The following is a 15104-nucleotide window of genomic DNA, read 5'->3' on the forward strand; positions in this document are numbered from 1 at the left end:
TTAGAGACTTTTTGACTCTGTTTTCTTTTCTTTTGTCATAAAAATCCATAACTTTTAGTTTTTTACACATAATGTCACACAAATAAGCCTAAAAGCAAAATCCTGTTCAAATCATAGTTTACTTTTTATAAATGTTGAAAAATCATGCACAGCAAGTGCCTTTTAAATCTTTAAACTACATTAGTGATTATTTTAGTGACAGTGTTGATTAGTTTATTTGCTTCCAATGTGTCTGTTTATTGATCTTTGCCTTGTTCAGGAGAGCCCCAGCCTGTCCCTGGGCAAGAACCCACCCAGGAAGCTGCCCGCCCTGCTTTTCAGTTGCCAGGTTGGAGTCGGTCGCACCAATATCGCAATGATCCTGGGCACACTCGTAATGAATCACCTGCAAGGAAGTTCACAACCACAGTAAGAGTGCGGAATCATAGAAACATTCATTAGAAGTGCCTCAAACTGTGGGAATTATTGGGTTTGTTTTCAGAGGAAAAGATTCCTCTGAGCTACGACCGCTTTTCAAGGTCATTCAGTCTCTGATCAACAGACTGCCTAATGGACGGCAGATCATGGACGAGGTAACGCTGCCCATACGCATCATGACAGATTTATACTAACAGTTTCATTTTCAACTGGTACAGAATATTACTGAATAGATTTAGCAGGGTATAAAAAAGAGAAATTTGATATTTTTTTTGTACATGTGACACAAAATGTTGATCAAACTGAAGTGAGCTGACTTTTCCTCCTGACAGGTGGACCACGCTATTACCCAGTGCTCAGAAATGCACGACATTAAAGAAGCGATCTATGAGAATAAGAGAAAGCTTGAAGGCATTGGAGAAGATTACCAAATCCAGGTTTGAGCTGAACATTTTGAATGTTGACGTTCTGCTAGTGAATGCATGTGCAGCGTAACAACACAGGAATGGGTACAAAGGCTGATGGAGAGATGCTTTTGTTTGTCTTTCAGGGAAGCAGCACCAAAGACTACTTTCTCAGAAGATCAATGCAAAGCTTGGAGCTCTATTTCTACCTGATTCTATTCAACGCATATCTCCATGAGCAGGTAAAGTTAACTCCAGTGTTTTATTACAGAAGTGATTTCAGTTGTGTAAAAAATGTGGGTGTGTTTTTTTTGTAGTACCCGCTTGCCTTTGTGTCCAGCTTCAGTCAGTGGATGTGTTGCCATGTGTGGCTGTACAGGCTGCTGGCACGCATGGATCTGTCGGAGCTGTCGGCGCCGGCTGAGCTCGTAACGAAAGGAACCCGAGTCCTGGTGAGAAAAAGGAGAAATACATTTACACAGTTTAGAGCAGAGATGGACATCTTCTATCAGAGCGGTTTATGTTAGCATTTAGTATAGTGAACAGTCTGAGCATTAATACAGGAATGAACAAAGGCTTTAGTTTTTGTAGTCTTTTTATGTGGGTTTTCATTGTGTTTTTATTTATTTCGTGTGTTTTTTAATTCATTTAATCTATTTTCTTGTCAGCATGGTGAAATTTTGTTACCTTTTTGTTTGTTTGAGTCATAATCTGTGTGTTTGTTATATATGTTGTGTTATTGTTGTATTTTTGTGTTTTTTTTCTGTCATTTTGTGTCTTTGAAGTCCTTTTATATGTGTTGTTGTTGTTATTATCACACTAACTACTGGGATTTAATCAGTGTGTGATGTCCTACAAACCTTGCTGGAGCTTAATCGCTATGGAAACTAATGCTGAACGGCTAACTTGGTCAGCAGCAGGTTTTTCTCTGGCTTGGATGTTAGCGCGTCCTAAAGCCCCGCCTCCTGAACTATCAGATCTCTTAGAAAACGACCTGCCCATTGTTAGATGATTCTGGTTGGTGCAGATCTGACAGCTGAGTTTAGGAAAGAAGATTATTAATGATAAATTAATCCTTTCATTTACAGATGACTTTTAGGAAAGATATAGATTTATATCTGATAGACTCAGATATATACAGTCAGCTGATGAAGACTGTGTGTTGATCTGTGTGCGGCTGAAGTCATGAATTCATTCATTAATTAATTAATATGCTAGGGCTGATATTATCAGCAGGAACATAAACAATGTGTTCTCATCCCAGTGTGTGATAAATTGATCTGCCTGAATAGAAACGTGTGTTTAACTGCAGAGCGCTGTCCGTTTATCGTCCAATGGAATAATATCATAAATAATCTCACACTTTTACACATTAACAGTATCAGCAGCTTCCTGTCTGAGTTCTATCATTCTTGCCTTTTCTGTAACAACAATGTTGTTTTTGGTCTGAATTATGGATTTTAATTATTCATCATTTTAAACTTCATCAACCTGGTCGGTACCAAGTTATGAAGTGGATCAGATCTGAGTGAGTATAAAAGCTCCGCCTCCTGCTGCGCACTGCACTACAACGCTGTTGCTCTTCACTGTCATCATGGATTTATAGATTAGTAGCATAGACCCTAAGTGATTGTCTTTGTGATCATTTTATGTACTTTTGTTGACATTTTGTGCATTTCGCTGTCGTTTTCTGTGTTTCTGGAGTTTTGTGTGTTATGTTGGGCTTCATGTATTTTATAAACTTCATGAGTTTAGACCGAGGGTCGCATGTGGCCCCCCGGGCCACCAGTAGCCTATGTCTAGTTTAGAGTCGTCTCATGGCTCTGATGTGAGGTGATTAGTGGCAGTGCTGATTATGTTCAGGGCTCCACTGGATATAAATACATCTTTGAAGCGGTCATGCATAAAAACGCCGTCTTTCTTGTCTTTTTACTGATTGGACTTATTTATCGTCCCCTGCCATCATCGCTTTACGCCGCCAAGAAAATGATGTGTTGCACTTACATCTAAAGTTCAGTCACACACACACACACACACTTCACCATGCAATTTGCCTGAATTACCATCAACCACACACTCTTGATTGATCTCTCATCAGTGCATTTAATCTGTTTTATATGCATGTTTTGAGTGATGTGTGTGTGTGTGTGTGCGTGTGTGTGTGTGTTCAGGTTGCTGATGAGTACCTTGCTCCTGATGTGCTCAGCACAGTAAAAGAAATGAAGGCTGTCAACTTCAGACGAGTTCCCAAAATGCCTGTTTACGGAATGGCTCAGACAACATCCGAGGTGCAGCACAAGTCCCCACTTTCCTTTATCACACACACACACACACATTATGTTAGCTTAGCGCAAAGTACTGAAAGCTTAGAAATGTGGCTCTTTGCTATTGTATTCAGTAGGGGTGGGAAAATTTTTATTCACATAAGAATCACGATTCTAATCATCCACGATTCTGAATCGATTCATAAACTTAAAAAATCGATTGATTTTACTTTGGAACATGCAAGACTAAAGTGACAACAATGTGATAACCCAACAGCATACACCCAGAGAACAATGGGATGAAGAGAGGAAAATTGTATAGTAATAAACTGTATTGTTAACACACTATGCATTGTATCAATTTTTGAATCAAGAATCGGTTGAATTGATTTTGAATCAAATTGTGAGACACCCAAAGATTCACATCCTTAGTATTCATTGCTACTCAATCCATTTTTTTTAAACGTTACTTCACAGTGCTCGCTCTATAATATGCACAGCTGATTTAAAGCTGCAATATGTATAATCGTGAGTAAATAACACGTACACAGAGTCAGAAGGACTTGGACTTATTCTTACACTGTTGTCTTCATCGTTGTCTTGTATGTATGTATGTTGCAAAGTAAAATAAAAAACATATATGTATATATGCAGCAGAGCCTCTATTTTAAATGAAAAAATCACTTACGATCAGGTTAATTTAATCGTGGCGGCCAAAATTGTAATTAGGATTTAAATTTGATTAATTGTGCAGCCTTACCTAGATCTAGCACTAAACAAGCCACACTATAGAACTCACTCACACGTGCTGTCCCTTAGAGGAGGAGGAAAAAGCCTAAATTGGCACATATAATAAATGTGTCTGTGTCAGCAAATTTAACCCAGTATTGTTTTTCTGGTTAGACTTTATTTGAATTAAAATTATCATGATTTATATCGTATTTCACCATTTAGAGAAAAAATATCAAGATATGAGTTTTAGTTCATATCGTCCAGCTCTACTTCCTAATTAAAAATAGTTTGAAAAAATCTTTATATATAGTTTTATAGAGAACATGCATTCCCATCTCCTGGTCCAGTCAGCTGTGTGTCTCTGCTGTCAGTGAGAACGACTCTGGACTTCCAGCTCTGTGCACTAATGCTCAGTTTGTCGTGTACAGGCCACTGGAGCAGTTCTGGCTCATTTAACTGATGAAAAGCGGAAGCACAGCCATGTGCTGTGGGTCAGCCTGCAGGACGAGTTGGTGTTGGAAGGAAACGGACAGATTTTCTCCCCGAGGGAACCCTCGTGTCTAGACCAGCACATCTTTGTGCCGTCGTCAGATCCACAGCTCCTAGAGGTAGAGACGCAATAATGCATTTCAAAACCTGACACTGGCCATGATTACATGAGGTTTTTTTATTCGAAATTAGTTATTATTAATTAAATTATTCTGAATTAAAGTGTTCTGCTTTGTGTTTACATAGAAATACTAATTCAGGTTTATTCTAAAGCTATTCCATGTAAACGTGGCCATTTACTGATACAGTGTAAATATTCTGAAATCTCTGCTCTACAGACACTGGAGACGTCTCTAAAGGAGGAAATCGTACGAGCTCAGAAGTGGCTGGAGGTGACGCTGGAGCAGGAGAGGCAGATGAAGATGTTTAAAAGCTGTTTGACCGTCCAGGAGATTTTCAACAAGCACAAGAGTTCCCACCGAGGCCTCGTGTACAAACGCATCCCACTGCCAGACTGCGCTGCGCCTGGGGAAGAGGTAATAATGTGTAAACACAGGCACGTGTCAGTGAGGACGCAACTTCTGACATAACAGCCAGAACTAAGTGGGGCTGCCTTGCACTCCATCTAGTGGTTATAGATGGTACTATCAAAACTACGATTATTTTCAGTTATTGCACAGATTACTTTAAAAAACAAGAACTACTGAGTTGTTTTATTTAAAATTTTATTTATTAAATGTTTCACTGAATTAAAATTTGAATTACAGCCACCCCCAAGCTAGGGCTGCACGATTCTGGCCAAAATGATAATCACTATTATTTGTATCAATATTTTAATCACGATCATTCATCCTGTAGTTAAGGAAAACATTTGTATTTTTATTTAACTACTTTTAAAAAAATAATATATGAACAGTTTTGAGTGCAAAAGAAAAGCTTTAAACAAGAATAATGATTAATATTAAATGTAATTTTTAATTTAATGTGGGCTAACTATATAAATACATTGTTACAGAGTGAAACTCCTTTAAAACAAATACACCATATGGAGAATAGTTTGGAATATTAAGTTACTGACTACTGGGGATGAGAAAGTGCCTGATTAGAAATGCAGCAAAACCCACGTATTAATTTAATCGTGGAGGCCAAAATCGTGATAACGCCTAAAGTTTGATCAATTGTGCAGCCTTGCCTCAAGGATATTTACATTTTTATCATCAATGTGCATCTGTTTGTTCAGGATTTTGACAGATTATTGGATGGTATGAAAAGCACGTTAGCTGAAGATTCCCACTCAGCCTTTGTTTTTAACTGCTCCAACGGGAAAGGACGTACCACAACCGCCATGGTCGTCGCCGTTTTGACTCTGTGGCACTTTAATGTAAGGAACGAATCTTTTTTCACTACAGTACATATATTAATCTGCCTGGTTCCAATGTGAGTCTCATCTGTCCGTAGGGTTTCCCAGACTTTGCAGATGATGAGATTGTCAGCGTTCCTGATGCAAAGTACACAAAAGGAGAATTTGAGGTAATTACACTACAAATTATCATAAATATAATCACAACTAGTGGAGCTGGTACACCTTTATCTCCTCAAAGGTTAATTAGGACTTATAAACAGTCAATTTTTAACATCCAGTATTAAATTTGTGTTCTATTCCTTTATAAGATCACATTTTTATCTGTTTATGCACTCAATATTATCTATAAGTTTATTTCTTCTTTCAGTTCACAGAACATCCTCTCATCAATATTCACGTAATATTACAGATATTCTTTCGGTGCTAAAGGAGTAAGGAATCATTTATGAACATGTTTAAGAGTAGAAGGCAGCCAGAAAGAAAGCAGTTGAAGATTCCGCCCACCGCCTCAGCATTTGGACAAGAGAAGGATAAATATATAGCGCCCTCTGCTGTTTTAAAAAGTACTACGATTCAATTTTCAGAGAATCGATATCAACCGTGATACCTATGAATCGATTTTTAACTGCCTTACGATTAATCGTTACATCCGTATTTGTTGTGTATCAAAGGCTGAAGTCCTTTTACTGTGTTTCTTAAAGCCCAGAATGTTTCTTTGATGGAGGGTTCTGAACAAACAGCAGAGAACCTGTGTTGAATGGAAGCTTTACACACACACACACACACACACACACACACACACACACACACACACACACACACACACACACACACACACACACACACACAAAGCTGCAACAGAGTGGTCAACAGAGTTTCTGGGATACTTTCTGCGGTCGCCACGGAAACCCTGGCTGATGCCAAGTCAGCCTTTTGCAGACGTGTAATGATGGCCTCCCAGTTTTACTATTCAATTATTTAAAATAATGTAGCTATGGCTTTTAGCTTTAGTGGGTTTATTATTATTACTAGTACAGTGCCCGTCAGAAGTATGTATTCATATAGTGGGAGGAGCTTAAGTACAGTTGTCACAAAGAGGTGTACATACTCTGTAGTGTTATAAAGGGGTACATTTGTGGGTGTTTTTTTTACTCATTTTTATATTTTTTTGTTTGGTGTATTTGTATCTGTAATGTATGTTGGAGTGCTCTGTTTTTTTGCTTCACGCCATAATATGCAGCTACAATTTTACAGAATTGACTTGAAACACAAAGAATAAACTGAAGAAAATAAATCCAGCAAACAGTTGTCTAGTGAGCGTTAGCCTGGGTTTCTCACCTTCCAATAACAAACCAACTACTAGCCTAAATTGGCTAAATATAACTTAGAAAAATGAAGAATATCTTACAACACCGGTACATACAGTAACGTCATGGCAACACCCTATAGGATTAAATGTTAAAGAACTTTTCACACTTTGATTTAAATGCAATATTGAAATGTTAAATCACATTTTGATATAATCAGGCTTACTGACCTGGTCTCTGAAGCTCATTTTACACTTAATTATGACTCTGGCTAGGATTATGGTCTACAGTGGGTGCATCATGCTCTATTTGTACATTTTGTGTTTAAAATGTACTTGATTTATTGGTAATTGCTTCTCATATTTAATTTTATTTAAGTCCTTGTATTTTAGCCTTGTTTTTTTCTTTTGCACCAACACACCAAGACAAATTCCTTGTATATGTAAATGTACTTAGCATTAAAAAACAATTCTGGCTCTGATATGTAGCCATTAAAAAAAGACTAAAAACAAGAGTTGTGATAAATAGAAATGTGACCACTGTTTTTTAAAGCATTGTCCAAAACTGTCTTTTCTAATGAGGAACTGTATCTAATGCTGTTTAACTGTAATTTAGATGAAATCAACCTAACGTGTTACTAAAAGGTTTGGAGTATGGAGGTGCACCTCGTGTGGAGCTTTGTTTATGAGCAGACACAGCACTCTGAGGTCAGACACCGACTGAATCCAAAAATAGGAGGTTTTACTGCTTTCTTTTTTTTCTCCACTTCTGTTTCTTGTTGGTTTTCTAACTGAACTAAACCAGCTGCATTGAGGCCGCTGACAGGGATTTAGTGATCCGGTTACATGGTTTACATTGTACTTACATCAGGTCACATATAGATGATCAACAGCATCAACGTTAATCAATCACAAAATCAGGCTGTACCAAACCTAAAAACGTCAAAACACTGCGTTTCATTCAAAATATCAGATCAAAATGCTGTATGTTCACTGTATATTCAGGTATTTTCAAAACAAGAGACGTCTGTACTTCTTTTTAAATTGCACAGTTTTGTCACAACTTTGACAGCATCCTTAAACCTTTTTTTTGTTTGCATTGTTCAGGTCGTGATGCAGCTGGTGCGTCTGCTCCCTGATGGCCACAGAATGAAGAGGGAGGTGGACATGTCTCTGGACTCCGTCAGCGAGACCATGACCCCGATGCACTACCATCTCAGGGAGATCATCATCTGCACATACAGACAGGTACGGTACACACTCCTACCTGCAGTGTGTGTGTGTGTGTGTTCATAAAACTTGAGTTGATTTTGAACAGATTCTGAACGTTTGCATAGTTAAGTGGAATAGTTGGTGTCAGAATTTGTTCCTTTATGGTTCAAAAACCTGTTAATTTAACTGGATTGTGTCCTGGTCATAGCAGTAGATGAATGGTTGGATGTGACTGTGATTTATTGCTTCACTATACTTCATTTATGCTCTTTGGTTGATTTGAGTTGCAGTCTGAAAGCGTAAAATGTTTGTCAAACTCAATCACAATCTACCTCACAATAGCATAACACACAGCAGCATACACCTTATATTTAACAATCACTTCATTATAGAACAGTGGTTCCCAAACAGGGGTACATGTACCCCTAGGGCAGAGATGTGCAACTTCCACATAGCGGGAGCCACGAAAATGTGTTTGTTTGATTGAAAGGTCACATGATCAACATTCATATCAGCATTTAGAATAATTAATGACTACTCGGAGCATTAACAGGAAAGAACAAAGAGTTTTTATAGTCATTTTGTGTGCTCTTTGTGAATTTGTGTTGTCATTTTACATTTTTTGTAGTACTGTTTGCGTATTTCTGTTGTTGTTTTGCTTGTATGTTATTATTGTGGGTTTGTGGAGTAATTTTTAGGTTTTCTTTGTTGTCATTTTCTGTATATTATTTGAAATGATTTTGTGTATTTTTGTTGCTGTTTTGTGTTATTTGGTGTAATTTTATGTATTGTTGTAGTTTTGTGCATTTTTCTTGTCTTTTACTGTATTTTCACATTAGGCCCCATAGATGGCGACATGAGCCTGATTTTATTAATACAGCTGTGCTCCAGTTATCAGTGCATGCAATGCAATGTAACCAAAATCACTTCTGATTGGCAGCTCCAAGGTTTTTGGTCTAAAAGACAAAACAGTGACAGAAAAAGGATTTAGTGACAAATATTGGATTTTTCTCTCTCTCGGATCATCAACCTTTGTGAAACGGTGACTGTGAACTGTACTACAAAGGCTCTAAATCATCTGAAGTTTGATACACACTTCACACTTCTTAAATATGTTACAAAATGTTCACAGTTTCACTACAATTTAAGATAATGAAGTAATAATAGCACTGACTTGTTTTATTTATTTATTCATTTTAAATGAAAAAAAATGGGACATAGTAAAATAGAAAGACAAGCAGTAACTTAAAAAGGCAGGAAATGTTTAATTTTCAACCTGAAACACTTTATTTTTCCTTCTTAATTTATTCAGTTGATTCATTTTCAATACATTTCAAAGGAAATCTTTACGTTCCTATTTTACTAGCCACTAACAACTTTTCACTAATTGTAAAACATGTGACATGTTTGTTCAACTTAATGTTGTGATATTTTACATGAATCCACTTTGCTTTTTTTAAAAAAAACATCAATTTACAGCGTCTTTAACAAAATCCTATCTGTGACACTTGAACACATTTCTCACATTGTTCCAGTGAAAATAATAGTATTTAACTATTGTACTCACATCTGTCACATCTGTATTTATCTTTGTGCGTTTGAAACCTGACAAGTGAAAAGGATTTTTAGTTGCTGTCTTATTCTAAAGAAAGTGTGCTGCTTTTATTTTGAAATGTGACGGAAAAGAGTAAGAATTGCCATTCTTTGACTTTTTGAGCTGGTCATAGAGTTGAATTCATGCCACAGTAGCTCATGGGGAAGTTCTCTGAACATCTGTCCTCCTGCTATGACTGCTGCAGGACCACTGCTCTGTTTTGTTCATTTGTAATGTAGAGTAGACCTGGTGCCTCTGCGCATCGTCATCTGTTCTCAGCCCACTGGAGGTACCCGGTCCTGTCTCCACTCTATCAATGGACCTCATTGTCCTGTGAACTCTGACAGACGGAGAGCTGGTAGAAGAAAAAGATACTTTCTGACGTCAGCCTGTGGTCTGAAACCTTAAGGTTGACCATCAAATCAGCTTTTAATGACTCATTTCAATCAGAACTGTGAAAAACTACATTTGAAAAGCTTTCTTTTCAAATGTAATGGTTTTCTGCTCCAGGCTGTACACATGAGAACTTGAGTTATTTAATCAACTTTTTCTGTTTACATTGCACCAGACATTTATTAAATCAAATTTAATATGCAATATTTCAAAAATAGTTTCATTAATAATGCAGCACTAATGACATGTCATCTCATAAGGACAATGTCAAGGATGTGCAGTCGACCTTTTTTGGAGCCAAAATCTCAATGTCAAGGTCACGTCAAGTGTCAAAAACCAACATTTTGCCATTTCTCTACCAATATTTATCACACAAGTTTGATGCTTACATTTATGAAAGGTTTATCTGAAGTGGAGTATTTTATTATGTTGGACCAAAGCTGTACGACCTACCAGTAAAAAGGATGGTAGGGGTCAAAGTTCATGACGTCACAAAAAGAATATATCTATATATATATATATATATATTTTTTTTTTTTTCCCTATAACTTGGCCACTGGTACCATTGAACAACATTTATTTTCAATGTGTGACTTTGACCTTCACTCAAGGTCATATTTAAGGTCAAGAACTCCAGAAAAGTGAACAAAGTGAGACGTCCACGCTTCAGTACGACGAAGCTCAGCTAAAACAAAAAAAATATTTTTATGTATTCGCCTTGTTATTGTTATTATTATTATTGTTGTTATTGTTATTATTATTATTATTGTTGTTGTTGTTGTTATTCTTATCGTTGTCATTATCATTGTTATTGTTATTATTATCATTATTATTATTATTGTTATTATTATTATTATTATGATCAATAATAATCATAATCATTAAAAAAACAAACAGTTCATTTGTATTATTCTAAAACTTACTCTGGAAACATCCTCAAAGTTAGAGGTTCTCAACTTATGGATCACGACCCAAATATAGATTAAAAATAATTTTTCAGGGACTCACAGGTATTTACCGCTAAAGACAAAAAAAAAAACAGTTTTTTGCTTTTATTTTGAAAGAATTTAATTGGGGCAACAATTTTTACAAAGAACATTTTTTTTCAGCTATTATATACTAATGCAATAATTAGATGATAAATTCATTTTTGCTTTTTTCCAAACATTTCTTTTTTGCTTTTGATTAAAAATCTGCACATTTAAAGCTAAAACAAAATATTCTCGTCCAGCAGCATCAGCGACTACTAGCGATGTTACTTCATCACCTCAATCGTACAGTGTTACAGTTTGGTACAAACTTTGTTGTTCTGTGGCTACGTTTTAAGCTTTTAATGTGTCTTAAAACCAGAACAGTTGAGAAATGTCCTAGAGTGTGTTTTCACTGATGTTGCACTTTGGGAACTAGGAAAACTCTGATTCCTGTTAGTAATAAACATGAGTGTAAAATTGCTCTTCAGAAGAAAACACATGAGATTCTATAATGTGTTGTTTAACTTGTAACAGTAAAGATCAGTGTGCATCATTAGCCTGTAAAAACAATGTTTTCCCTTCCAATATTCATCATTTTTTTAAACAAATTGTTGCTTTTGACTCCTTTGAATGAGAAGGATTGCAGTCATTACTGACTACACCAGGGCTGAACATATTATTTTCATTAAAGGGCCAAAACTAAACATAAATTTTGCAGTGCATGAAATTAAATATGGCAATAACATAACTGTGCAAAATAAACACTTAAAGTAGTTAAAAATTAAACAACACTTTTCTTTATTGTGTTTCATAGCATAAAATAAAAGAATCACTGTACTGTAATATTGTATTAATTTTTATATTTTAAAAAATTACTAAAAATAATCATTTCAAATATGGGCATTGAGCCAAAACGAATCACTTGTTTGGCCCCATATTTTACGTCCCTGGACTAAACAATGATGGGATTTCAGAGAAAGTTAATGTTTGTGAGTTTGTCAGAGTTACAGTATATTTATTTAACAGAACAAAACGTGTTGTATTGAACCTCAGGTTGGCACTGCGTTCCTGTTCCAGCTTTTTTTCCCACACTGGAACCAACAGACGGGTGATAAACAGTCCCAGATGTTGGTGAAGCCAAAAGGCTGCAGAAGTCTAGAGAGGGGGGAGAAAAGGGGGTTCACTCCCTTCGTGTACAGTCCTCTCCCCCTCTTTAAAGACAGTGGTTGGAAAATGTGTCTTTGATAGAGAAAAAAAACCTCTACATTTACTCTGAGACATAAGTCATCCACTGTCTCCCAGTGGACCTCAGGGAGGATGGAGAGTGGGTGAGTGGGATGATTTGGAGAGCAGAGCTGGGGGGGGGGGGGCTTCCTGAAGAGCCAGTTAATCCCTTCTGCTAACCAGGTGTGACCCCCCCCCCTCATAATGCAGCTCCTTACGTCAAGAGCAGAATGGCTACTTAGATGCTAGCATACTTTATAATATTATGCAAAAAGTAGTAAAGTAACTACATCCGTTTAGTCCATCATGAGTAGAAACAGCAGATAAACCTTTCCATTTGGTGAAAATACATTTTTCCCTGCATCACCTTTTGTCCAAGGCTTTCATACCCACGTGTCGAGAAAACTGAAGCTCTGAGTAAATGAGCGACAAATCATTCTCGTGTGTGTGTGTGTGTGTGTGTGTGTGTGTGTGTGTGTGTGTGTGTGTGTGTGTGTGTGTGTGTGTGTGTGTGTGTGTGTGTGTGTGTGTGTGTGTGTGTGTGTGTGTGTGTGTGTGTGTGTGTGTGTGTGTGTGTGTGTGTGTGTGTATGTAAAAAGGCCCTCATGGTTTGGACGGGGCAGTGGAAAAATATTTTCAGAAAGGGAAGAATGCAGCGAAAGAAGGAAGAGAGAAATGAGGAGCTGTTCTTCTAGTTTGCACAAGTTGTGAGGACCACCATGGCAATGACAGGAGCATTAGCCTTAGAACACAGAAGAAAGGATTAGAGTGGAAGAAAAAGGAGCTTTAAGTAACTTAGCTGTTGCTTTATTTATGTTGCTGCTAAAGGCACTTTGTCACCAAATGTATTTAATGCTAATTACAAAGCATTTTACACACAATTAAAGCAACCACTTGGCCTCTAAGTAGAGAAATGATGGCATGAGAAAGGGGGATCGTGATAGCAAAGTATGTATAATACTTGGTTGGTCTGATTAAATATTGCTATTTATATTAAGCTAAAGGAGAGCAAAGAGAGGTGTGAGGTCCTATTAACACAGACGTCTTTCCAGGTGAGCAGATGCACTCGCTAATTTGGCTAATGCTGTTTTTCTAACAGAATGACTGGAAGATGTGCATGTGTTATTGTTCACATATAATAAAGGAGGCGTTGTCCTTTTTCTAAACAAAAAGTCATTTGTTTCAAGTGTCATGGAATTGCTTTTAATCAGGCTGTACATTAGTCCGCTGATTCATTTGGTGATGGGGTCTATGAAATAAAAATGTGTTTATTTAAGGGTGTACTCACACTGGCAACCAGGGCCGTTCCTAACCAGCTCTGTGCATGTGTGAAACCATGGGGGGCCATTGTCTGGCCTGCGTAGGTGTGAACTGCACCGCAGGGGGGTTAACGGCCCAATGGTCCTGCTGGAAGAGGTGGTCCAAAGAGCATGCCAGAGTGGCACGGTTGGCCGCGCATGCGCACGCACAACTCGACTCCACCCGCACGCAAAATGTGATGACGTTGGTACCGCGCGACGCTTTGCGGCACATAAACATCCGCATTCCGCAATGATAGCGGTGTCAGGTGATTTCAACATAAACTGGGATGACAAGAAAGACAGGAAAAATTTGAAATTAATAACCGATCAGTTTAATCTTACTCAATTAATTGAGAACTCCACCAAAATCACTAATCACTCAACATCCAGAATAGATTTGCTTTTCACAAATAAACCGGAAAGGATCACTAAAACATATAATCTATTGATTGGTCTTTCAGACCATAATGCTATTCTATGCACAAGAAAATGAACTCAACAACGCTTTGATCACTCCTTTCCCAACGACTCAGGGAAACATAAAAATACTGGCATAACCAAGAACCAACAACAACATTTTGGGAAAGCTTTAAATGATCTGACCTGGGAAAATGTAACTTCATGTGATGATATTGAAACATGCTCTGAAATATTTCTATAAGAAATTCAGGAAGTTTATAGGTCCTTCACAAAAACAATGACGTTTGAGATCTCAATGTCACCATCAGTGAACTTTTTTTTATTTGTAAATTATTCACTGGAAGCTTCTCTGGTGGCGTGTGCAGTGGTTATTATTATTATTATTATTGTATGAAGCCAACATTAGTGCAGCTCTGCACATCATTGTTGTCCTGTTAAAGTATTTTTATACAAAGACTTAAAAACAATCTGAAATTAGTGCTGACTCAAGTAAATCACCTTTATTATGCATTATAACAATCTGTTCCTTAAGTCTCTAAATTATTGAAACAATTAAAAACATCTAAAAAATATAGTTACAGAAAATTAAATAATCATTTAATATACATTTCAATAAATAAGTGCATCCCATTCTGTCTGTTGTCTGTAGAAGTGATGGGTCTAGACCTGATGATGGAAACTAGGATCAGCTCATGGTTTTAATGTCCAGGGAGGGGCGTGGCCACTCTGTATGGACTTAAAGAAGAAGAAATAAAAGAAGAGTTAGATAATGTCATGTTCATCAAAAGGAAAACTGAAAGTGATGGAGATAAATATGATCAGATGGACACAGACACACACACAGTTTAAACAGACACACAAATACTCTGTCCTAAACTCTCACACATTAAAATCATCTATTTACACTTATATTAATGTACACAAAGACTAGCTCCACAAAATCAGAACGACATTTATTGATCCAGAAATTAAACTGATCTTACCTTTATAGGCTCAGTTTCCTCCTTTGTTTTC

At 37.0% G+C, this 15104-nt stretch overlaps 1 protein-coding gene across 5 annotated transcripts in view; it reads left to right on the forward strand.

Annotated features, from left to right (window-relative positions):
• The window catches only part of pald1a (phosphatase domain containing paladin 1a), a 53203-nt gene that overhangs the window by 15718 nt on the left and 22381 nt on the right, over window positions 1-15104 (forward strand). For all 5 annotated transcript variants that reach the window (XM_028475347.1, XM_028475345.1, XM_028475346.1 and 2 more), the window contains 11 exons: window positions 260-408; window positions 482-572; window positions 750-854; window positions 968-1063; window positions 1139-1273; window positions 2993-3109; window positions 4246-4425; window positions 4645-4842; window positions 5547-5687; window positions 5765-5836; window positions 8083-8223. In XM_028475347.1, the coding sequence (XP_028331148.1) occupies window positions 260-408; window positions 482-572; window positions 750-854; window positions 968-1063; window positions 1139-1273; window positions 2993-3109; window positions 4246-4425; window positions 4645-4842; window positions 5547-5687; window positions 5765-5836; window positions 8083-8223 (1425 nt within the window). The remainder of the gene's footprint in view (window positions 1-259; window positions 409-481; window positions 573-749; window positions 855-967; window positions 1064-1138; window positions 1274-2992; window positions 3110-4245; window positions 4426-4644; window positions 4843-5546; window positions 5688-5764; window positions 5837-8082; window positions 8224-15104) is intronic.

The sequence above is a fragment of the Gouania willdenowi genome, chromosome 19, assembly GCF_900634775.1.
Source record: "Gouania willdenowi chromosome 19, fGouWil2.1, whole genome shotgun sequence".
Classification (NCBI taxonomy): domain Eukaryota; kingdom Metazoa; phylum Chordata; class Actinopteri; order Blenniiformes; family Gobiesocidae; genus Gouania; species Gouania willdenowi.